The sequence below is a fragment of the Megalops cyprinoides genome, chromosome 14, assembly GCF_013368585.1.
Source record: "Megalops cyprinoides isolate fMegCyp1 chromosome 14, fMegCyp1.pri, whole genome shotgun sequence".
Classification (NCBI taxonomy): Eukaryota; Metazoa; Chordata; class Actinopteri; order Elopiformes; family Megalopidae; genus Megalops; species Megalops cyprinoides.
The window spans coordinates 19870968-19892744 of NC_050596.1; the positions used below are offsets into that span (position 1 = coordinate 19870968).

The window sequence follows — 21777 nt, forward strand, 5'->3', positions numbered from 1 at the left end:
CACAAATTTCAGGGGAAACAGCCTCCAGCTCACAACATTAATGTTCCTTCTTGAAACTGGTCACCAATTATATATTACACATACTGTAGCGATTGGTCTTTTACAGCATGTTACTGGATGTCATGTCATTGATATTTAGTGAGCTTTCACTATTCAGAGAGTTTTTACCCCATTCATCTACCTTATATTGGTTTAGAAACACAAATAAACACTGAGATATACAGTAGGAATATGGGGACAGTTTAGTGAAAGAAATACAAATGCAACATACAGGCAGACATGAAAAACCGCTACTGTCAGAAGTTCCAGTGAAAAAATATATATTTTTAAACTTATATTCCATTTTCAGCACCTGTAATTTGTTCCAGAACAACACATGGAACACATGGAATATTTACCACATTTTTTTAAAGGACAGCTTGATACTTCCGGTAGAGAATTACCCAATCTTTAATGCAACACCACACTACATTAATGTGAACTGGACATAATCCGGAGAGCGTCCTGCTCCGTTTCCGGGACTTCAGTTAGATGGTGGAAAAAGGGGCGTCCGTGGATACAGGTCCGGCAGTCGTCCCCGAGCTGCTGCTTCATCCGGGACAGCACGTCCTTCATGGCGTCTCTGGAGAGACTCAGAGGGAGCTGCCGTGTCAGCCGAACAGCTTCCCCCTTGACACACAAGGGGGAAACGAGGCCCGCGTTAATGACAAAGCCACACCGCCGGTCACACTCTCGGATCTCTGCTGCTACAACTCGCATAGCTTAAAATGTACCGTTCCAGTGTCTACAGGTGTTGCCAAAACTTCGTTCTGTACCACTTCATAAATACTGATTACCTTCAGTATTGTAAGAACGCAAAAATATTCAGCTTCATTTTAGCAAATCTGCTTTGATAAAGCCATTAAATGTACCGCTTTCTACTAAGAAAACTACGAATGTGAATTTATCTCTCTAACAAACCGGAAACATCTTTAAAGTTTTGTGTTATTGCATTTATTACTTTTGCCAACTAAACACCCTTATTCAGGGCAACTTACACAAATCACACTTCCCCGTCAGTCTACAAAGCCGGGCATTTCCTGGAGCCATTCCAGTACAGTACCTCTCTCTAACAACAGAGGATTCCCAATTTGGGATTTGAACTTACAAGCTTCTGGCGATAAGCCCAGTTCTCTAATAATGACTTGCATTAAATAGTATAATTCCAGTGAACGCCTGATAATTTCACATGCTTAGGAATACTGCTGTCTTTTGCATTTTGTACCCACTGGGGTATGCACATAGCAAGGGTAAGAAAACTAAGTAAATAATTAATAATCCAATTACAGGCTGTATTCTCAAAATAAAAGCCATAATAATGAATGTAGGTGCAGGGTAATAAGACATTTCATACCTCAAGGTAGTTGACAACTTTGAGCGGCCTGCACTCTCTCACAGACGTAGCATTCCTCTTAATGACAGCTGTCAGAATTTCTTTCAGGTCTGTGACACCGAGGAAGGGCACGCAGTCTGCTATTCCTGCAACTTCCAGACGTCTCTCGGTGGACGGGGACTCTGGCCAAGCAAAGCAGAAAAATAAGGATTAATATACTCTAGATAGTCACAAGAATCTCCAGGAAAGAATAATAAATAAATATTTGGTGATTTTGTGACTCTGGCTGGCAACCCACTCAAACAAGTACGGGGGCCAAATAGAGTACGAGATGATTCTTACGATTTCCTTGCAGACAGGAAAGAGAAGCTGAAAAAGTGGAAGATGAATTCAGAGCATATTTACGACCGGCTCCCTTTCCAGAGAGAGCAGGTACTATGTTTTAAATAGTGTGTTTACAGATGCGTGCAGCTCCACAGACCTTCTGCTGTTCTCTTGTCTATACTGGACATCAGTCAGGCATCAAGACAATGCTCAGCAGGTAAAGGGATGTTTCTTTCTTCATGTGAGGTGCTGTATCTTGATCTCTGGAACTTCATGCCCACCTCAGATTTTTTTTTCAGACACTCTTATCCAGTGTAACTTGCAAAGCAGGAGTTCAGATCTAATTAAGTTGTAGTAACATGCAAATGCTGAAAATGGACATCCTTCATCCCCCTGCTGATGGTATGTGGGGGTACAGGCCAGGTATCACAGCTTGAAACTATGCGACATTACATTACATTATTGGCATTTAGCAGACACTCTTATTCAGAGCAACTAACATCAATTACAGTTTTTTTTTTTTTTACAATGTTATCCATTTATACAGCTGGATAATTACTGACGCAATTATGGGTTAAGTATCTTGCCCAAGGGTACAGCAGCAGTGCCCCAGGTGGGAATCGAACTGGCAACCTTTCGGTTACGAATCCTCCTTAACCGCTATGCTACACTGCCACACGTGGCATACTCCTGACTCCACTGTGTTCCGAGTCCTGCCCGGCCTGCTCGGGCACTGTGAGCTGGTAGCGCTCCCGCTCGCCAGTGGCTGTGGTGTTGGCAGCACAGATGAGCTCACACTTGGAATTTCTCTCATATGAGTAAAAAGGGCAGCCATTCTCTTCAGCACCACATCGCGGTACAAACCCACTGTGCCGGGTACAGCTCCCCTGCCGGCAGGACACAGTGGACTCAGGTGACCTTCGCCGGCGAAACTTTCGGCGCTGAAATGGGGAGCGGACCCGCGGAGTCCTCGCGTGCACTCTCGTATAAGGAGAAGTAAGGTCACGCGGACCGAGGGCCAGGAGCGATTAACCGCATTAGAAACACTGATGTCAACGGTCAGGAGCAAAAACAACCCCATGGGAAGGGATCCATTCACAAAGGTAGAAACCTTAGAACCATCCACTCTCTCTCTGTGACTGATTCAAAACAACAGTACTCAACAGAATAAACCCTTGGCCCCTTTGCCTTCAATAACTGCGAGCTCTAATCAGCCTATGGAAAAAAAGTAAATGTTTGGAGGGATTAATAAGTCTTATATAGACACTTAATCATATAACTTCACCAGCACTGTAATGTACGTCTCTTTAATAACATGCTGTTTGATAGGATTTTGTAACGTTGTGGCTCAAGTTTCAGTTTCTTTTATTAGAACTTAAATCGCCGCAATATGTTCCATATGATGGGGACGTTTCCAGAACAATTTTTTTTTTTTTTTTTTTTTTTTTTTACATGACCACTAATCCCACAGTGACACAGCAACTCTGTCTGAAATAATTAAGCATAATCCTTTTATTCAAGCCCCAATGTTTGACATTTCTGAATCATTTGTGAACTATGACATTAATGATGTCCAATTGGCCCAACCTTTGTTAAATCAAATGGGACAATCCCAGAAACCTTTAAACAGCGTGAATCAAGCAATAATAAAGGAGATGTTTCTCGGAGCAAAACTAAGGGCTGTGAAACACTGCAGTATGTGGCTGTTACCCACATAAGGAAGACAGAATGAATGTGAAACCCTTTTTTGGTGCCGACACAACACACGGTACCAAATAAATGCGTATCCCCCAGAAAAAAAAGCACATTACTTTGTAAGGCTAAACCCTTTTTAACAAGTTCGTCATATAACACACTTTAACTGAGCGCCCAGCTGGGTTACAGAGAAAAGCAAAATGCCAGCGCAGCACTTTCTCATAAACCAATTTACTTTCCCGATGATCTAATCGCAAGCATTACTAAGGGTTATGCTCAAAATGTCACCCCTACCTGTATAACAAGAACAATTGCAAATGTAGCCTGAGCTCTGACATGCAGGATTGTGACAACTGATGTAATAATAAAAATGGTGTCTAACCCCGAGAAACATCAAAAGTATTTTGATCGGTAAAACAGTTATTTACTAAATTTAACAAATCACTGTATGTGTAATACTTGTATTGCAGGAATGTTTTGTTTTTTTAAGGAAATGTTATAATGCAAGAAGGGCTTCAATAAAATTGCTATTCAATAAAAAAGAATTCTACATTGTTTAGCCCTCTTTGTAAAGACAGCTATCACTGCCTAATTTGTCAGAAATTTCTGAGAAATTTTTACAGTCACATGGTTTGTAAATGCTTGCTGCATTCCACCAATCACTTTCAATGGGCTTTTACAGAATATAATGACAGAAGAACCACAGGGACCCTCAGATGTGCAGCCTCTTCCTACTGGGCAGATATCGGTGTTTGACAAACCTGGAGTCAGTCGGATTTGAAATCCGTTCCACAGAAGCCTGGGATCTGAGAAGCAGGTAACACCACCTGGATCTGGATTCCCCCTCTCCATGTTACAGAGAACACTGGTGTACTCTGCTCCACCAAGAACACTAGGGGAGGATGCACAGATATGCAATTAATATCCACTGGATGCACAAGCTGGTCTCTGCTTCAATATGGTCAATATTACCAAGGGAGAAGGAAGCCGATTTAAACATTAAAGAAGTCTTTTTTGCGTTATTTGTGCATTTGTACTTGAAGCGCATGTTCCAGTTCATCAAGAACAGGATGCTGAGCAAATAACCTAATTTTTTTACATTGTAGGGATATTATATATATGAGAAATTCCAGTGAAATATGTTACCTCTCTGTTAACAGTATAGGGGTCTCCAGCTGCACTGCTGGGAGTACTTTATCCTCCAAAAGCTGATTCAAAAGCAAGGCCTCTTCCACCCGCGACGGGTTTAACAATGACAGCTTTCCTCCGCAAGTAACCACCCAGGAGCTGTGGGACGGCAAGCGGTTTACGAGGCTGAGGGCCTCCGGGCCGCTGCCGTACGATGGGAGGCTGAGCCGCCTCCTCAGGGCAGCCACGCTGAACGGGAGAGGCCTACTGGGCTTCACGGGACTCTTCTTCCTCGGGGGCTGAGAGGAGAAAAGCTGGTCCAGGATCATCTGGTTGGAGAGCGGGGCCTTGCGTTTGAGGCCCTGGGGCTGCTTCCCCGACTCTCGCGTCCCGGCGCCTCGCTCGGACGCTTGCCTGCTTTGAAGGCTGTAGCGGTTCAGGTCCCTCTCGGCTCGCTCCTCGTACCTGCAAATTTTGGGGAAAGTGCTTAAAACTCAGGGAGTATCAACAGTTTCATTCTTTGATTGCTTGCAACAACCACAGCTACGAGGAACAGTTCCCATGTCACTCTGACAGCTGCTGAAGGGTACTATACGGTTTATAACACCTTCAGAATATATAACTGTAATTGTCAGTAATATAAACCTGAGTGCAAGTAGTCTTAGATCTAAAACATATGTGTAATTACATGAGCATTTTTCATTGAATGCTAATCTGTTGACACATTGTGTACATTCAAACTGACATGAAAATGGCAAATTTATGCAATTACTTTGTCAAGAGGATTTAAATTGATAAATTATCTTTAAATTACACACTTTTGGTCAGAATTCATGTGAAGTCATACAATTCTTTCATTAAATCTGTGGCTTATTCCAAATCTAGATCTAGGATATATGTAAAATATTTGTAAACAATTAATTTATTTTTGATATATAGTGGTAAAATAATGACTGTTTGTTTTTACTGTTTCTGGTCCCATTCTAGTCTACGATAAATGATGGTGGCAACCCATGTAATTATATCTATATGAATTACAGTCCTATTTAGAGTTACAAAAGTGACTACATCAGCAAGTACTTACTGTTCTATGTACTATAGCTACACATTATACTGTGCACAGTATCACAGTAGTACACGTCGAGCTGTCTCTTTCTGTATGAAAAGCTGAATGTGAGAACAGAGTTAAACTGTGTATGACATACTTACTTACACATGCTTCTTAAACTAAAACATTAATTCTGTCTCAACTAATGCAAGGTCAGCACAAGCTCAGCATACTGAACAGTATTCAATGTATTCTGTGGATTTTAAGAATCAATTATTTTATAAAACAGCAATAACAAAACACAATAATTACCATTTAACCTCTCTGTATTAAAATGGCACACACAAATTTGTACTGCAAAAACCACCAGTGGATTTTTCATATATTCTCCTCACAACCACAAATATGCAAAAAGTCCCTCTGCTTTAATTAGTTAAATCTTGCAACCTCTTGTTCAGTGTGTACATTCAGCTAATTAGTTTGGCGTAAATTCTGGCAGCCTAAATCTTTTTTTAAAGAGAAGACTTCTTACATGAACACTCAGAGCTAATTATTTTGCAGGCTTGGTGGAAAACAGGTTTGGTGAAGAGGTCACCAGTTGTAACTAATTAAATATCCTCAATTCACATATGGAGCCTTGATTCAATTTACTCTTGTGAATCTGAGTGGCTCCTTGGGACATGCAATAAATCATAGGCCAGAAAATGTGCAGAAACTAGTAAGATAAAAAACAGCTGCTACCTGTGGGGGAAAGAAAATCACTCCAGTAGAAGCCGAGTCCTGTAAAAAATGACAGCCTTGACCTTCCCCTCCAAGTGGTTCCACACGCCTGCTAATTACAGATTTAACATTTGCTGCAGTTGTATGGAGGGTCTTTCATTTTTTAATTTTACTGTATCCAAGCTTTTACCTTGACTTCAAATAGGTCTGCTAACTAAAAAAGGAGCTTATGAGAAAAAAAAAAATCAAAAGGAGCTGTAGTTTGAGGGCTTCTACTGTAGCGATTCTACAGCAATGATTACCAGTTATGCTTAGTCACAAACTGAGAAGCTGCCAATAAGAGTGAGATACTGTATCACAAAGTACAGTTCACTTGAATTATAAGAACCATATCAATCTGTGATAACTGGATTCATATAAATAGCGAATTCTTATGTGGAATGACAAACTGATAAAAAGGACGTTTATGCTTTACATGTCATTTTTTCCTGTTAAATATGTAATGTTTGTAGTTAAATTTGTAAAATGTGGAACAAAACATGAGAAATTTTGAATGTTTTTATATATATATATATATATATATATATATATATATATATATATATATATAACCCTTTGCTAAACAACATTATTAGTCTTTAATTCTGAGTGTCAACATATAAATTGCTAGCGCAACAGACAGTAGATTAAAATATCCTTGAGTCGTTTCAAGGTTCTTAAACTGTCAGATACAAAACACCCCAATTTGACTCATATTAATTATTCAGTGTCCTAATAATATTTGGTGCTGCGTGCTCTACAATGTCATACAGTCACTATTTAATCACAAATGTCCAGTGTATCAAATACCGCCACAACTGTACGCACTTTGCTGGTTTACATCAGGTTTCTGTCTCTTCATGGTTTACATTTTGAAAAGTTTTTTTTTTTTTTTTTTTTAATCAGCAGTACTAGAGTCTTGGTTTTATCCTTAGTAGTGGCAGCGTCATGTGGAGGTTGTAGCAGTAGGTTGATTGCTGGGGTGTTATAAGAATACATTGGGTTTGATTCCCATGAAGGGACTGTACCCTTGAGCAAGGTACTTTATCCAAATTGATCCAGGAAATATACAGCTTTATAAGTGGACAGTATGTAGAATGACATAACTGCCGCTGCTGTGCATCACCTAGGTGGGTGTTTCACAGTAAAAGGGATTGAGGTGAGTCACCTTGTGGAAGAAATACAAGAACTACAATGTGCTACAGAAAAGCAATTCATTCATTAAGATGTAGGACAGGTCAGCCCGTCTGGAAAAGAACAATCTAAGCAAATAATAATGCACACGTGGCACACCAAAGACTATGAGTTGTGCAAGTGAATATTCATTATTACATGCATGCCTTGTTTTGGCGAGACACTGGAAACGAATAGCTGTTTAAGCACTATTTACACATACCAGTGCATGCAACACTGTGCAGGCAGCATAGACCAACTCTGGTAGAGCAGATGAGTTCTCTGCGCTCCTGGCACCAGAAGGAGAGCTGTCCCAATCTTAAGTGGCCCAATGCTGTGACACTCCCAAGTCCTGAACTGCACCAGTAAAAAAAGCCCATTTGGGTGAGATGTGAGGTGTTAGCAGTGTCAGTGACCCTGCATAAAGGCCTGATTATGGGATGGAAGTGGCACGTGGGAAGACATGGGCAAATTCAGATGAAATCCTCTCTCCCCCATTAGGGTGGATAATGTAGAAGGACCTGTAGGGTTCTCTCAGCAGATTAGTCATGGAGACCGCTTGGTCAGAGCTGTTTGCATTACGAGCCCAGAATTCGCAAAGGAGATCAACTATATATAAACTGTACAATAAGAGCACAATGTTCCCTTGTATGGCTATTCTGGAGGGAGACCAAGTCCCTGTGCAACTGCTGGAAAATGGCCAAGTATTTTTTTTGTTTTATTGCTGTATCTAACTAACACAAACATGGTATTACATGCATGGGTTTAGGAAAGGGGTCAGCTGGCGGAATGAGAGTGCCTCAAAGCCCTGCATGTGCACCGCAAAGGCATGTGTATGGCTGGCCCGGGTTACCGGGATTCGTGGAATCGCAGCTCTTGTAAGTACACCTATTGCTTGTAGCTAAATGTAAAATACGGTGGTACAGGAATCAGCCAAATATCTGCTTGATCCTGTTTCGCAGTCAACGGCGGCCGGAGCGCGGTATGGGATGCTAAACAGATGTCTTTTTCCATACACTCTTCCATACATTAACTCATGTGCCGCAAGCAATGCTGACGCACTCTTTTCCACCCTCTGGATGGAGCTTAATTGGAGCACGCATAAGGGCACAATTGCTGTCTGAGAACGAAAAAAAATAGGCATGTTTTAGGAACCCGGCTGCTGGTTGGAGATTGAGAACGCACGACCATACTGTTGATCCTCGTCTCTGCTGGACAGTGAAAGCATATGGGAAACACTGATGCAAGTGGCGTGAGAAGCCGCTTTGTTACTGCAAAAGGGGGAAAAACTCTAACGAGCCTGTCAATGATACAATTAACAGCAGAAAATTAACGTAATCACGTTTGGGAAACATGGTCACAAAAAAGGGCATGGTGTTGTAAATCAGTTTCATGAGAACGCCTTGGTACAATTTCAACTCAAAAAGCGAATTTAGTAGGAAACAAACAATCGCTGTCTCCACCCTCACAAAGCTGATGATTAACACTGCCTTACAGCGTTAAAAAATGCTTAGAGCTGTCAACTTTGAAGAAAAAGAAACAGCAGAATTTTATGATTAAGAATACCTGTTTTACAGTGGAAAATATTGACCATCTAACCTAATAATCAGATGCAGTTGTCTGGAAAACATAAACATAGTTCATATCAACAGTTTTCCTTCAGGGCAGCCGTAGGTACAAGCCAAGCCATTTTTTCCACACCATATTTTACACATGTAAGTGACAGGTCTATGTTTTTTCACCTAGTGAATCACAACAAATGGAAACTGCTGCTTCGAAGGTAAAATCTGGAAACTCACTTCTGCCTGTCTTCCTCCTTGAGGTTTTTCCATTTCTCTTCCATGGCGACGGCGACTTCCTGTAGACTCGCTTTCGGATTCTCCTGGAGGATTGTGGGTCTGGTTTCCTGCTGGAAAATGGCGCTGGCGGACATGGGCTGTCGGATGGCACAGCTGCTGATCAGGTCATAGGCCGTCGCTTTGCTCATCTTCTCTGTCACAGCGTTGAGCGCCTTTTTTTGCCCTGGGCTCTTCTGGGTGTCAGCGTCTGCCTCTCCCGGGTGTTCAGCGGGCACGTGGATCTTTACCGGCTCCAGGTGTCCTCCTGTGACCGGATCCCTGAAGGCCCATCCCTTACTCCAGCTGTCAGCCGGAACCTCCAGCATCTCATCGCCCTGCACCAGGCCATCAGGACTCTTTGGTGGGGTGCAGTCCATTACCACTGAGGAGCTCAGATCACCATCCTCTTTAACCATGGAGGAGTTCTGTTCAAACTCACTGAAGCTCTTGTTTATCCAGTCTTCTGAGGAGGAGGAGGAGCTAGTGTTCGCCGTCCGGTTCAGGGATGATTCTGACTCACCGCCTGGTTCACGGTGCACCTCGGAGGAAGGTTCTGGTGTTCTTGGCTGAGAGGATTCATCCAGCGGGGCGGTTTTGTTGTACGTGAGAGGACCCTCCACGCCCAAACCATCCCCCAGACCATCTAACGTGGAGCCCTGAAGCGATGGCTCAGCATCTGTGTGAGACACGTGGCTGTCTGTCCCATCAGGAGCTGCGGAATCCACGCTGGCCTGAGGGCCATACAGTGTAGCCAGCATGGCCTGTACTGCCGACAGCACAGCTTCCTGAAACCGTCAAAGGTGATTAAAAACATAACAAAAATTATGCCGTTTTCAATCGAAACAAGAACTATAATGTAGCAAATATACATGAAATTTACAGATAACTTTCTCCTTTTTTTTTTAAACGTGTTTAGTTGGTAGATGCCTTTTACCAAGGCAATTCACAGAACACTGGGACCCTCTGGGAGGCCTGTGGAGCCAGGTTAAGCAGATGGTTTTAGCTAGAGGCACCCAGGTAAAAACCCAGCACTCAGTGGTACCTCTGTTCACACTGTCCACATCTCTAACACAGGGCAAACATCATGTTTGAACATTTAGGTGCTTTACCATGGAGCAAAAAAAAAAACAGTGAATTGACCTTGTTCTGGAGCATCACTTGAGTTTTGTCTGGAGTGAGGTTGACGTCGACGGAGGACGCGGGGACAGTGATGGACATCATTAGCGTGGGGTAGTGGCCGTGGGCCGAGTCCTTGGCATACTGGGAGCTGTACTGCTCTTTGACCACCTGCATGTCCCGCCGGTGAGAGGGAGACAGGGCCATCAACAAAGACCCGTCAGCAGGGAGCAATAAAGTGAATCTGGAAGCCAAACTGTCACTGCATGTCTGTCTCATCAATAAATAATAACATTAACCCAGAGCATGTTGTTGCAAGACAGACAGAAATAAGCCACCTCTCTGAGGCAAAGTGCCTGTGTTTTGTTTACAGTGACAAATGGATTGAGCATACATGATTTGATGTTGTTGGCAGGCACGAAGAAAAGCGATCTTACATACCTTGAGAATGTCTTTGTGATGAACAGGTCGATTGTTCACAAAAATAAATGTCCTGTCGGAGCTACTGGAGCTTGTTGCAGCAACATCTGAGCCTGCTTTGGGAAAGTATCCATCTATTGTAATCTGTAAACAAAAAATTGAACTATAGCAATAACGCAGCCCACAGTTATATCGTGCAACATTACATAAGACTCTTACATCCAAAAAGCACTTTGTACTGAAAATATCTTGAGTTCTGTCCATTGTGTAAATTTATTGATTTCACTGGTTAAAAACAACTATTCACACATTATAATATATAATGTGAGATAATTCTAAATCTAACTTGTCCTAGATTCTACTTGGAACACTTCATTCTGTTTACTAAAAAACAACATTCTCCTCAAAGATCAAGCTTGGGCTTGATCACTTTCTGTGCCCAAAAAAATGTCACTGCGTGCGACTGTCCACATGGGACATTTCAAAACAAACAAATCACACACTGTCTACTCTTGGCGACCATTTTGGCGAGTAATTAAGCTCTCAAAGCGCAATCACTGGAGGACTGTCATCATCTCCTAACGATGCTGCTACCAAGCTGTTAAAATTTGCTATGAAAACCCTTTCTGTTGGCACCACACTGCAGACACCAGCAAGTTTCCACACAGCTCCAAATTACCGAACGAACCACCCTGCCCCGTATAGCAGGGCCACACAATGTTAAATTAACAAGCTTGGCAGTTAGCAGGCGAGAGGGCATTTTTAATTGGAGTTTTTAATGAACTTTCTAATTACTGGTATTGTAACATTTACAATGGCCATTTGCATGACGTACACTTTGCCATTACAACATTTTCAATTACCGCGGCACAGGTGATCCACACACACTCCTCCCCTCCCTCCCCCAACCACAGGGTGCTGAAAGAGGGGTATTATTCAGAGGGGGAGCATGCAGTACCATCTCCGCACCTGGGGGTGTCCCACCTCAAACCTGCTCTGATAACACAAGTCAGACCGCATTATGCCACAGATATTCTGCGATGAGGCACAAAAGCTTGCAGGAGACAGCAATGGGCACATCTCAAATGATTCCCTCTGCTTTTAACAATGCTAACCTGCAGGGTTCAACCTTCAAATGCTTGTTTAGAACTGAATCGGTGTGTTGCTCTAGTTGCTGTGGGAGTGCAGGTCCTTTCCTTTGGACTTGTGACTAGATCTGTTTTGGACACATGCACCCCGATAAGCACTCAATGAACCATTAAGGGTGGAGTGTTTTCTATGGATGCTGACAGAACTCAATGAGCAAATTCATGCCATTTCCCACTTTAAAACGAGCGGGGCACAGTGAGGGAAGCGTCATTTTTCTGAAAAGCATCTGTTTAGCGAGTTAAACCGGGCGGTGAGATGCGCGAGATGGTCAGCGCGCGTGTAACTGATACACCAGCTCGGCCGCACGGGGCGGCCCTCCCGCGTGACCTCTGAGAGAGAGACGGCCCCCAAGTTCCGCGCCTGTCAGCGCAGCGCTTCACACGTCACACCTGTGGGCCCGGCGGAACAGAACACGTCTTGGCACCGCGACCGAAGCGACGAGTGAGGGTCTCCCGGGCTAATGACTGATTACTCCAGCAGACAGCTCGACGTAAAAAATAAACCAACGCTGGACCATAAATTAACCTCTGAGGGCAGGACCTGGAAATTTCCACAATTACTGAAAAAATAAATAAATTGGGAATTATTTCTCCTTACAAAATCTCCTCACCTGGCACAGGGTTTCATATAGCACTGGCCAAATTGAAAACTTGCTGCACCTATATGTATCAATGCGTGTGTGAAAGTGAAGGTTTACAAGCTTTTGGTTAGTAAAATTTACACAGCAGAGACCACGTTTGCGTTGTTCCAACAAGTGAAAGCAATTGTGGGGAAACAAAGACCGATCTCACAGACAATGCAGAACGGTGTTCACGGGTTTCACACTGTACGCTCATTACCAGAGCACTGAACAAGATTTACTCAGTCTTTTAGCAAAATACAAACAAACCCATGCTATTGCTCTCGGGGTGTCCCCATTGAGAGAAAAACTACCTCCTGATGGGTTGACAAGAATCAGGCAAATTGTCCCAATACTGACAGAAAATAGTGGGAGACCAGGTTGTGCTTTCCAATCAACAAACAATAGGGGTTTTTCTTATGTCAAGAAGATCTGATGTTATATATCACCACAAAGCTTTCTACTGTGGGGACCTAAAGGTCAAGATTATCCGTGAGCTTGCTGGTAGGAAAAGTCTGACTGATTCTGACATTCGCATTTCAGACCCCGCTCCGTAGTGCTATGTGCTGTGCTGTGGATAGCGCTACAGCACTTCCGATGGCCCCAGAAATGATTCCTGGGCAGGAACGCTGGCTGTCGTGCTGCCAAAACCAGTGTCACATTTTGTTCCACAGTGGCATGGCTCCTAGATTTGCCAGAGGGAGGCCCTTTTGGAATCTCAGCCTGGATTTCGTGATCGCTAAGCTTTGGCTGAAGGGAGGAAAAATACACACTGTTACTGTTCCAGGAAGCAGAGGACAGAGGTCGTCTTAATCAAAACGTAGTTCCACTGTCGCTGCAAAATAACAACAAAAAAGGGGGAAAAAAAAGCAAGGAGGAATGCTGTTGTGCATCTGTCGAGCCCCATTAGCGGAGCGACGCCCCGCGGGTAGCTCGCACAGAGGTCCTGCCGTGACCGCGCTGATCCTAACGCTCTCCGGAAACACAATTACGACCAGTCCCACAAGTTCATGTGACAGAAATTATTAAGTCTCCTCTAAATATGCCAGAGAGGGAGAGCGAGAGAGAGAGAGAGAGAGAGAGAGAGAGAGAGAGAGAGAGAGAGCGCACATGAGAAAGAAAGAGCAAGAAGTAAAGAGACAAAAGGAGCAATAGTTGAAGAAAGATAAAAGATCAAGAGAAGGTAAGAGGGCAAAAGAGTGAGAGAGAGTGAGAGAGAGAGAGAGGGAGGGAGAGAGGGAATGAGAAAGCAAAAATGAGCGACAGAAAGAGAACGGGGGTTGGGAATAACGCGCACAAGGTCCAGCTCAGCTGAGAGAAGCAGCTCTTGGTGCATCCACTCCGGCTCCTCGTTAAGTACACTTCAGGGGTCTAGAGTTCCTTTCCTCACTGGGAATGGACTCGTGTTCTGCTGCTGTGTTCTCTCAGGACGCAGATGCAGAACTGGATACGGCGCAGACGGGACGCCCGGTGCCAAGACTGCAGGGGGTGCGGCTGGGTGCCAGCATTGCAGGAGGCTCGGGCCGGTGCCAGCACCGCCGGGCCGTGTCCCTCTGACCGTCACTCGTCCACATGCGCAGTGATACATACGGCCCCTTCTAATTTAGTGCTGCGTCTGTCGCCAGGTTTCGGCCTACTTCGCCCGCAGCCCTCCTGCAACAGGCGCTGCAACTTTCATCCACAATCCAAGCGCGGGGCCGGCTGCCGTAACCGCTGAAAAACCCAAAAACCCAGCCTCCCCCCTTCTCTTGCAACTTATTTTCCCACTGTTCTTCCAGACAAAAGTAGCAATACACCTCATGTGCCATAAACTGGCATTTTTTGCAGTGTTTGCTATGGTGGAGAAGCAGTGTTTTCTTTTTTTTCTGAGAATACTGATGTCTTTCCTATTTTTATGGTGCGGAGAGATGTAAAACGTATCACACGATGAAACTCATCTTCATTCTTTATTTTGACATGGAGAGAGAGACTTAAGCACACTTAGAGTTGCAAGTTTCATATTTACAAATAATACACTGTATTTATAAAACTTGGATTGATTCTAAGTGCACAGAAACCTCTCCTTCATGTTAGTATTTACCTCCAGCACCTTAGCTGAAATTCGGGTGTATGCTGGATTTCCTGTTTTGACATGATACAATAATTTTTTTAGATTGGTGTTGTAAACTATAGAAACGGGAAATATCCCTGAGAAAAATCTGATTTTATTTTGGAAAACAGTAATGAATGTATTTATTCACTACTACTGCATACAGTAGCTCAAACATGGCCGTTGCATACCAGTAGTCACCAGCTTAACATTGGATATCTTAACTGTCATGATGTTCTGATCCAGAACATCATAATTGTGAGGAGGATAGAGGCCTATAGTTTTCCAATTCAGCAAGCTGTCAGCAACACTGTCTCCGTGGCCCCAACCACACAGTACACACAACAAATTTGACAATAAATACTACCATTACCAGACATGAGATTTGTTCAAGTTCAACAGTTTAAGTCCAGCTCCTCTGAAAGAATTGGCATGTTCTTGCTCAGCACATGTTTTTAACTAATAATTTAACCATCCCAGTACACTAGGCTAATGCAGCTCTGACTTCACAGCTGTTGGCAAGACCTTTTCAATGCAGCACCGTGCTACACTGCTGTCACCTTTGCCAGCTTCTCAGCTTGCATGTAGTCACGCACAAATATTGCAACAATCAGCCCAACTGGGAGAAGGGAGATGGTTAATGGAAGGTAACAGAGAGCATTATGGGTATGCAGTAATATCTTCTATTTTGTTAAACGTGACTGCCGTATGACTGGCAACCTGACAAGGGGTCAGAGCCGTTGAACGGGCTGTACACGAATGCTCCCAGGAACAGCTCCATAAGCATTCAGTCACGCGCCCTTATCCAATCCTTCACCTATTGCTTACTTGGAGCTATTCTATCAAGAGACACGTGGCTCTTCCAAGTATCCCATGCTACGCGACATGCCAAGTCAGGACCGCCAATAGTACCTTAAAAGGGTTAACTATTAAAAAAAAAAAAAAAGAATACACCACTCTGTGGGGCCGTGACTCTCCAAGAGGAAAATATTCCCACCCATACTTCTCAAGCCTTCATCAGCACACGCGCTTATCCTGCGTGCACGCGAAACATCGCGGCTTCGGTTTCATGCACCTTCAATGCCGGACGGGGGACCGTGCATGTCACCCACCGGTGTATGGAATTACAGCGATGCCATGATTTACAAGGTATATGCCAAAAGCGCTGAGTAGGAATTTATTTCCCAGTTCTAGAATGTGGCCTTTCACTGACCTCTGGTTGCTCCTGGCGATGCTGGAGGGGGAGCAAGTTGGCCACGGAGGCCATTCCGAGCACTGCCAAGAGGGCCGTTCTGCGATCGGACACCCTGGGCTTCTGCCAGACCACTGCCTGAAACAACACGGTAAAACAGGTCAAGTTTTTTTTTCTGCTCTCTCTCTTACTCTCCAACCTTAAAATAAGATCTGTTAAATAAGAGTCATCTGCAGCATTACGTGCTTGCAAAGAGACACTCAGTACCAATCAGAGCACCTCGATAAGCGTTTTAAGATTTGCTGTCTGCTTGTTGGGGTCCCCCCAAAAAAAGTCAAGTTCTCACGGTCACCGGGGTTTAAAGTAGGTGGGGACCAATAAAAAAGGGGTTTACAAATTCCATACTGTAAATAAACTCAAAGAAATCAATTGAAAATAATAATAGTAATGTTTTACTGGGATACCCACTCTGTTGGTAAGAACCAAACTGTAGTTTATGATAGGTTTTAAATATAAATGTGAAGAGTGACACACAAAACATCACACACATCATCCGAATCATTCAATCTGTACTGTAAATGGGCATTTTCCTTTACAGAAATGTAGCTCTAAGATGTATACCAATTTATTTGCGGTGCTAGAGGATGAAACGTTTTAATTCCAAGAACCTGGGAAAAAGGTGAAATACCACACTCATTTTCTTACGCTAACTCCTCTGTGTTTACCCTTCCATTAGGTCCACAAATATTTTTCTTCTTATTGTCAGTTCCGGTGGCATCATATTTTCTATTTGGTACAAAATTCCCATATTTGTGTGGACATCTGTACCTGGGGATGGTGGGGGGGGTTATATATTTTAACACCTAGGAGTGCGTCTGTCATTGGCATTTCCACAAGCAAATATATATCCAAGGGTGTTGATTTCTGAAAGTATGCGGTCCGTAACATACATCTCTGCAATGAAATATTCAATCTGCTAACTGTAAAGGGATCGCTGTAGTAAACAGCTTCTGGAGAAGCCATGAAATCTGACACGGGCCGAAGTGCAAAGTTTGTGATACGGGATATGCCCGCAAGTGCTGATGGCATGAAACGGGGGTAACACGCCCCCCAACCCCCACCCCCACCACCAACCATCACCCCACCATTACCAAATGAATTCAATGAACACAACATGCAGCTCACCCACCGAGCCTCCACGCTTGCAACACTACCTCCCCACCCCAGACTTTTCATACAAATTAACCACCACATGCAACTGCAGTTACGAGCTAAAACCAGCTCTGTCCCGCAATGTTCCCTGCCTGAAACACAGCTCAGGTACAAGGTGTCCTGATTTGGCTGTGAAGCCATGGGGTACGGTGGGCAGGAAGGGACCCATTCAGACAGAAGAATCTTATTAATGGGGACAGAATGCCATGTGGGGGTTGTAAACGATTTCTCCTTCCAGCTTGTGAAAAATTCCCACACAAACATGCACACGCAAGGCGATGCGAATGTGCCCACAGATTCATCACAACACTCAGGTGAAACTAGCTTTGACAGCAAGCTGCAGGGGTGAAGAAAGCGAACCTCTCAAACGCGGCACAATGAGGAATCTCCCTCCGTTATGTCTCCCTCCATTACGTCTAAGCCACTCAATCCGTTGCTGCGCTTGTTGGTTGACGTAGGTAAGCAAGGCTATCACCATGTATAACCATTTAGAGTAACAATGTAAGAAACATCTTTGCTCCTACGTACCTGTCAGTTCACTCTGCAGGAAAACAAACTCCCATATCTCCCTATATAAGTCCCCTTTCCAGGAAAGTCATGATAAATGATGGAAAAAATACCCTTTTCTTTGATCGTGTCATAAAAGTGACGAATGGGGCGGCGAGTATTCAAACTATTTCTTGGCAAATAAGCTACTGGTGTTTTACCCACTTTTATAAAATGGCTGCAATGTTTAATCTCCAGAACAATATCCCTCAAAAGGGCTGTCATAATGCTATTTTAATTATATTAACTGTTTAGAATGCCAACAAAATGGTTGTTTGAAGCCCAGGGACAGCTGGTTTGTATGGGAACCAAGTACAATACTTAAAAGAATGAAACAACACAGATAAAAGGAATGTATTGAATGGCTATGGAATTTACAAAGGACAACAAATTCATGGTGTTTGATTCATAAACAACCATTGAAAAAAAGTTTGCCAACACTCTGGCTGACTGTTAAGATTTGCTGGTGGATGAGGACACCTCCTGGTGAAAAGTATTAATGCATGTCAAAGGGGGCCAGAGTGAACAAGCCCCTTAACAGATGGTTTGCCAGCACTGCCGAAATAAATGCAAACCCAGGTAAGGACCACAAATTTCTTTTTACACCTGCCATGGCACCTGAGAACACCCACAATAATTTTGCAAGATTTTGCTTGCGTAGACACAAAGGATATGGCACATTAGGGATGTGTTTCTTTTGCCTGAGTTCAGCAGACAGTCAGACAACATCAAGAGGAAAAGCCATAATGACACATAAAACCACTACCACTGGAATAGCCAAACAGGCTATACCAATGAAAAGTGTGGAATCAATGCATTAATGAAACAGCCAATCGCTAAGGCAGGCCATGCACCCAGCTAAGCAAAGTGTAATGGGCCAGTTGCAGCCATCCGTCCATCTCAAGCCTAAATGCGCGTCAGGTAAGGCATGCAAGCACAAGCAAGACATGCAAGCACAAGGATGCTGCTGTACCTTGTTGTGGGTATACGTGAGTCTCAGCTCCGGTTTAATGATGGCATAGGCCATTAGCAGGTCTTGCACCTTCTTCAGCTCGTCCTTGCACTTCCGAGTGTTGGAGTAGAACTGTCTCCTCACGGGGAGGTTCTTAAAAAGCTTCAGCACACAGACCGTGGTACCTGAGGAAGAGCTTGAGTTAAAACAAGGAAGTGCAGCTATCGCACCCTGTTAGCAGAGTCTGAGGCTCTGTCTCCAGCACACACCAGCTGTGGCATTTACCAAGCAGAATCCAACCCTGACAGGATCATCCTGGCTGTGTTTCATAACAAAGTCAAACCTTGGCCGAGATGAGAGGGCTTCTGGGAGACGATCTTTCCAGTCAGGTCAAGGGTATATTGAGTGCTGATGTCTTCATCTACTGTCTTTGTGGTGAGGACAACCTGGTGGGTAATGACAAAAACAGGGATATTAAAACTACAAAAATTACTGTGAAAGAGGGGATTATGGAACAGGTCACGACAACAGAAAAAATACATAACAAAAACTTAGTCAGGGCAGGGTTTGGTTGTTCATATTTTGTTTAAATGTAGCTATGTTTGTACTAAGACATGGGAGACAGTGGGTAATATCTTTAAGGGCTGTGACACTGGCCTCAGTGCCATTCCTCACCTCCGACACGGCGCAGATGGACCCCAGCGCTTCCCCTCGGAAGCCGTAGGTCTCCAAATGCTCCAGGTCCTCATGGCTGGAGATCTTGGAGGTGTAGTGTCTCACCGCCATCACCGGGGCATCGGACGCTTTGATCCCAGAGCCATTGTCCCTCACCTCTATGCGGTCCAGCCCATAATTCTCCTAAGACACAAAAGCAAGGCAGGCGATTTACGCAATGGCTCTTCCTGTGATTATCATGTTCTCTTTGCAAGGAAACTACCAAAGACACTATCACAGAATTGCAACAAGAAGCACGGCACATTGCATGAGCTTTACAACACTGAATCCAAATGTTTGCAATGAGGATACCCCACCTATTCACATTTTCAGTGAAACTATTCACTGTTTTGCACCTACAATATACCTGGACTGACATTTCCCATCAATATTTAATTATCTGAAGTCTACCCTTTTTCATGCTTAAGAGCACATGATGTATGGTAATGTGTGGTAAGTGCTGGTGAGAACACATTATCAGCGTAGCAGTGCAGACAACCTTCCCCATGTCTGCAAAAGTGGAAAGACAAGAAGTGCAAAGACTAGCATCAACTCTGCCTGTCCCTTCCCTCCCTTCCTTTCTGATCACATTGCATGAAAAATAAGTCCTGCAATCTGATCGTATCCATTACTCCTCAAGCCGAAAATAATGTACTGTTCATTAATACGGAAAATATGGGTGAAATCTGACCTGTAATTTACTGACAGCATCTACCATGTATCTATCCCCCTCAGTTCTTTGTTATGCTTGGTTGTACACACGAGACAGTAAATTAACAGGAGCAAATAAGGAATTTTAGCATTAGGATAAGTGACAGCAGATCACTGATGAGAACTGACTCCTATCTATTTACAATGTTTTTAAACAAAACCTTTGAAAGGAAAATCAAATGACCACTTAAGACAGACAAGTCTGCTCTGTAGCAGGATGTTATGAAGATATGCCAATCAATTACTACATTCGCAAATTAACAAATAAAAAACTGAAAAGTTAAGGCTTACAAATATTGACGGGAAATTAAATGGTATTCATGTTACTACATTTCATAATATGATTTCCATTTCAATTATATATAAACACAGAGGGTAGACAAAATGGAAACACCATTTCAATCGTTCTTGTTCTGTGCTTTTTAGCTGTTTCTAGTGGGATACTGGACCATTCTACAAGAAGGAAAGCCTCCAGTTCTTGGAGAGATGAGGAAGGTGGAAATCACCTCCACACTCTAAGTTCCAAAATTTCCCATAGAGGTTCAAAGGTGTTTAGATGGGGGTGTTATCATCTTGGAGAATGGGACCCTCTTAAAAGAATATTTGCACCATAGGGTGCAGCTGGTCACCTGATATAGTTTCTTTATTCCTTGGCTGTAGTCTTGCCATGCAGAGTAATAACTGGACCCAATGACTCCCAAGAGATGGCTGTCCATACCATAAAAAAATCACCACCATGTTTAACAGCTAGGAACACTCAATGTGCATTCAAGGCTTCCTTTGGCTTCCTCAAAATACACCTGACCAGATTTAGGGGAAAATTCTGTGTGTGTGTGTGTGTGTGTGTGTGTGTGTGTGTGTGTGTGTGTGTGTGTGTGTGTGTGTGTGTGTGTGTGTGTGTGTGTGTGTGAAAATTTGCTCTTATTATTAACAACTTGATCAGCCACGCCTCAGCTGATACAAACGTTAATCAGCAATATTAAAATGTATTAAGGAAAAAATACCATTCTCTGTTCAAGCGATAGATTTTCACCAATGATAATGCCGTTAAACAGTAATTACCAGTTTCACTTCAACACTTGAGGCTCCGGCATCCAAAGAGTTCTCCAGCAATTCCTTTACAACGTTAACCACAGAGGTAATGACCTGAGAGCTGGAAAGCAGCCGTATGGTCTCAGCGGAGAGAGCCTTCATTTCTGCCTCCCTCGGCAACCTGCAACATGGAATATTACAGCACTCCATGGGAAAAACGTGCCAATTAGCCGCTCCATCTCCAATGCTGTAGTTTATTAACACGTGACAAAAACAAAACACCTCTCCTACAGATTATACCAAAACAACCAGATTATCCATTCATTTGAATGCAACCTGAATGCCACTGTGGATTGAACCGATATGTAGCAGGCTACTTTAAGCACACATACAGATCTACTTGATTAGGTGCTAGTCACGAACCTCATAAATAACTAGCAATGTAGCTACATTGGTAACATTATTTCAAACAGCAGCTCAGTGTGCCAGTGATCAGTGAACAAACGGCCAGAGTCACAACTTCATGCAACGATGTACGGTACCTGTAATAAACAAAACTCGCTCTTATTAACTCAGGTTACATATGTCGTTTCTTTGCAGTGGCAGAGATTCTCCGTAGTCGAATCCAGTACCAGACACCAGAACACGGGCTGACATCTTCGTCCAAGTACACAGCGGAAACCGACCC

General features: G+C 43.5%; 1 protein-coding gene across 2 annotated transcripts; it reads right to left on the reverse strand.

Annotated features, from left to right (window-relative positions):
- Positions 1-241: 241 nt before the first annotated feature.
- Positions 242-21751, reverse strand: pms1 (PMS1 homolog 1, mismatch repair system component). Of its 2 annotated transcripts, XM_036545281.1 has the most exons (13): positions 21632-21751; positions 21120-21270; positions 19308-19490; positions 18976-19078; positions 18654-18817; positions 15944-16060; positions 10895-11017; positions 10478-10624; positions 9299-10122; positions 4538-4984; positions 4153-4283; positions 1394-1554; positions 242-669 (listed from the first exon to the last, which is right to left on the reverse strand). In XM_036545281.1, exons 2-13 carry the CDS (start codon positions 21249-21251, stop codon positions 472-474), a joined length of 2730 nt encoding a protein of 909 aa, XP_036401174.1. In that variant the 5' UTR covers positions 21252-21270; positions 21632-21751; the 3' UTR covers positions 242-471. The 2 variants fall into 2 exon arrangements, with proteins under 2 accessions (XP_036401174.1, XP_036401175.1); XM_036545282.1 differs by lacking the exon at positions 15944-16060.
- Between the last annotated feature and the right edge of the window lie 26 nt (positions 21752-21777).

Excerpts from the sequence above, each read along its gene's own strand:
- pms1 (XM_036545281.1), bottom strand. The coding sequence starts at position 21,251 with ATGAAGGCTCTCTCCGCTGAGACCATACGGCTGCTTTCCAGCTCTCAG. Across the intron at positions 16,061-18,653 it reads TCACGTATACCCACAACAAG|GCAGTGGTCTGGCAGAAGCC; the intron begins GTACAGCAGCAT and ends GTGTTGTTTCAG. Across the intron at positions 670-1,393 it reads AAGTTGTCAACTACCTTGAG|GGGGAAGCTGTTCGGCTGAC; the intron begins GTATGAAATGTC and ends TTGTGTGTCAAG.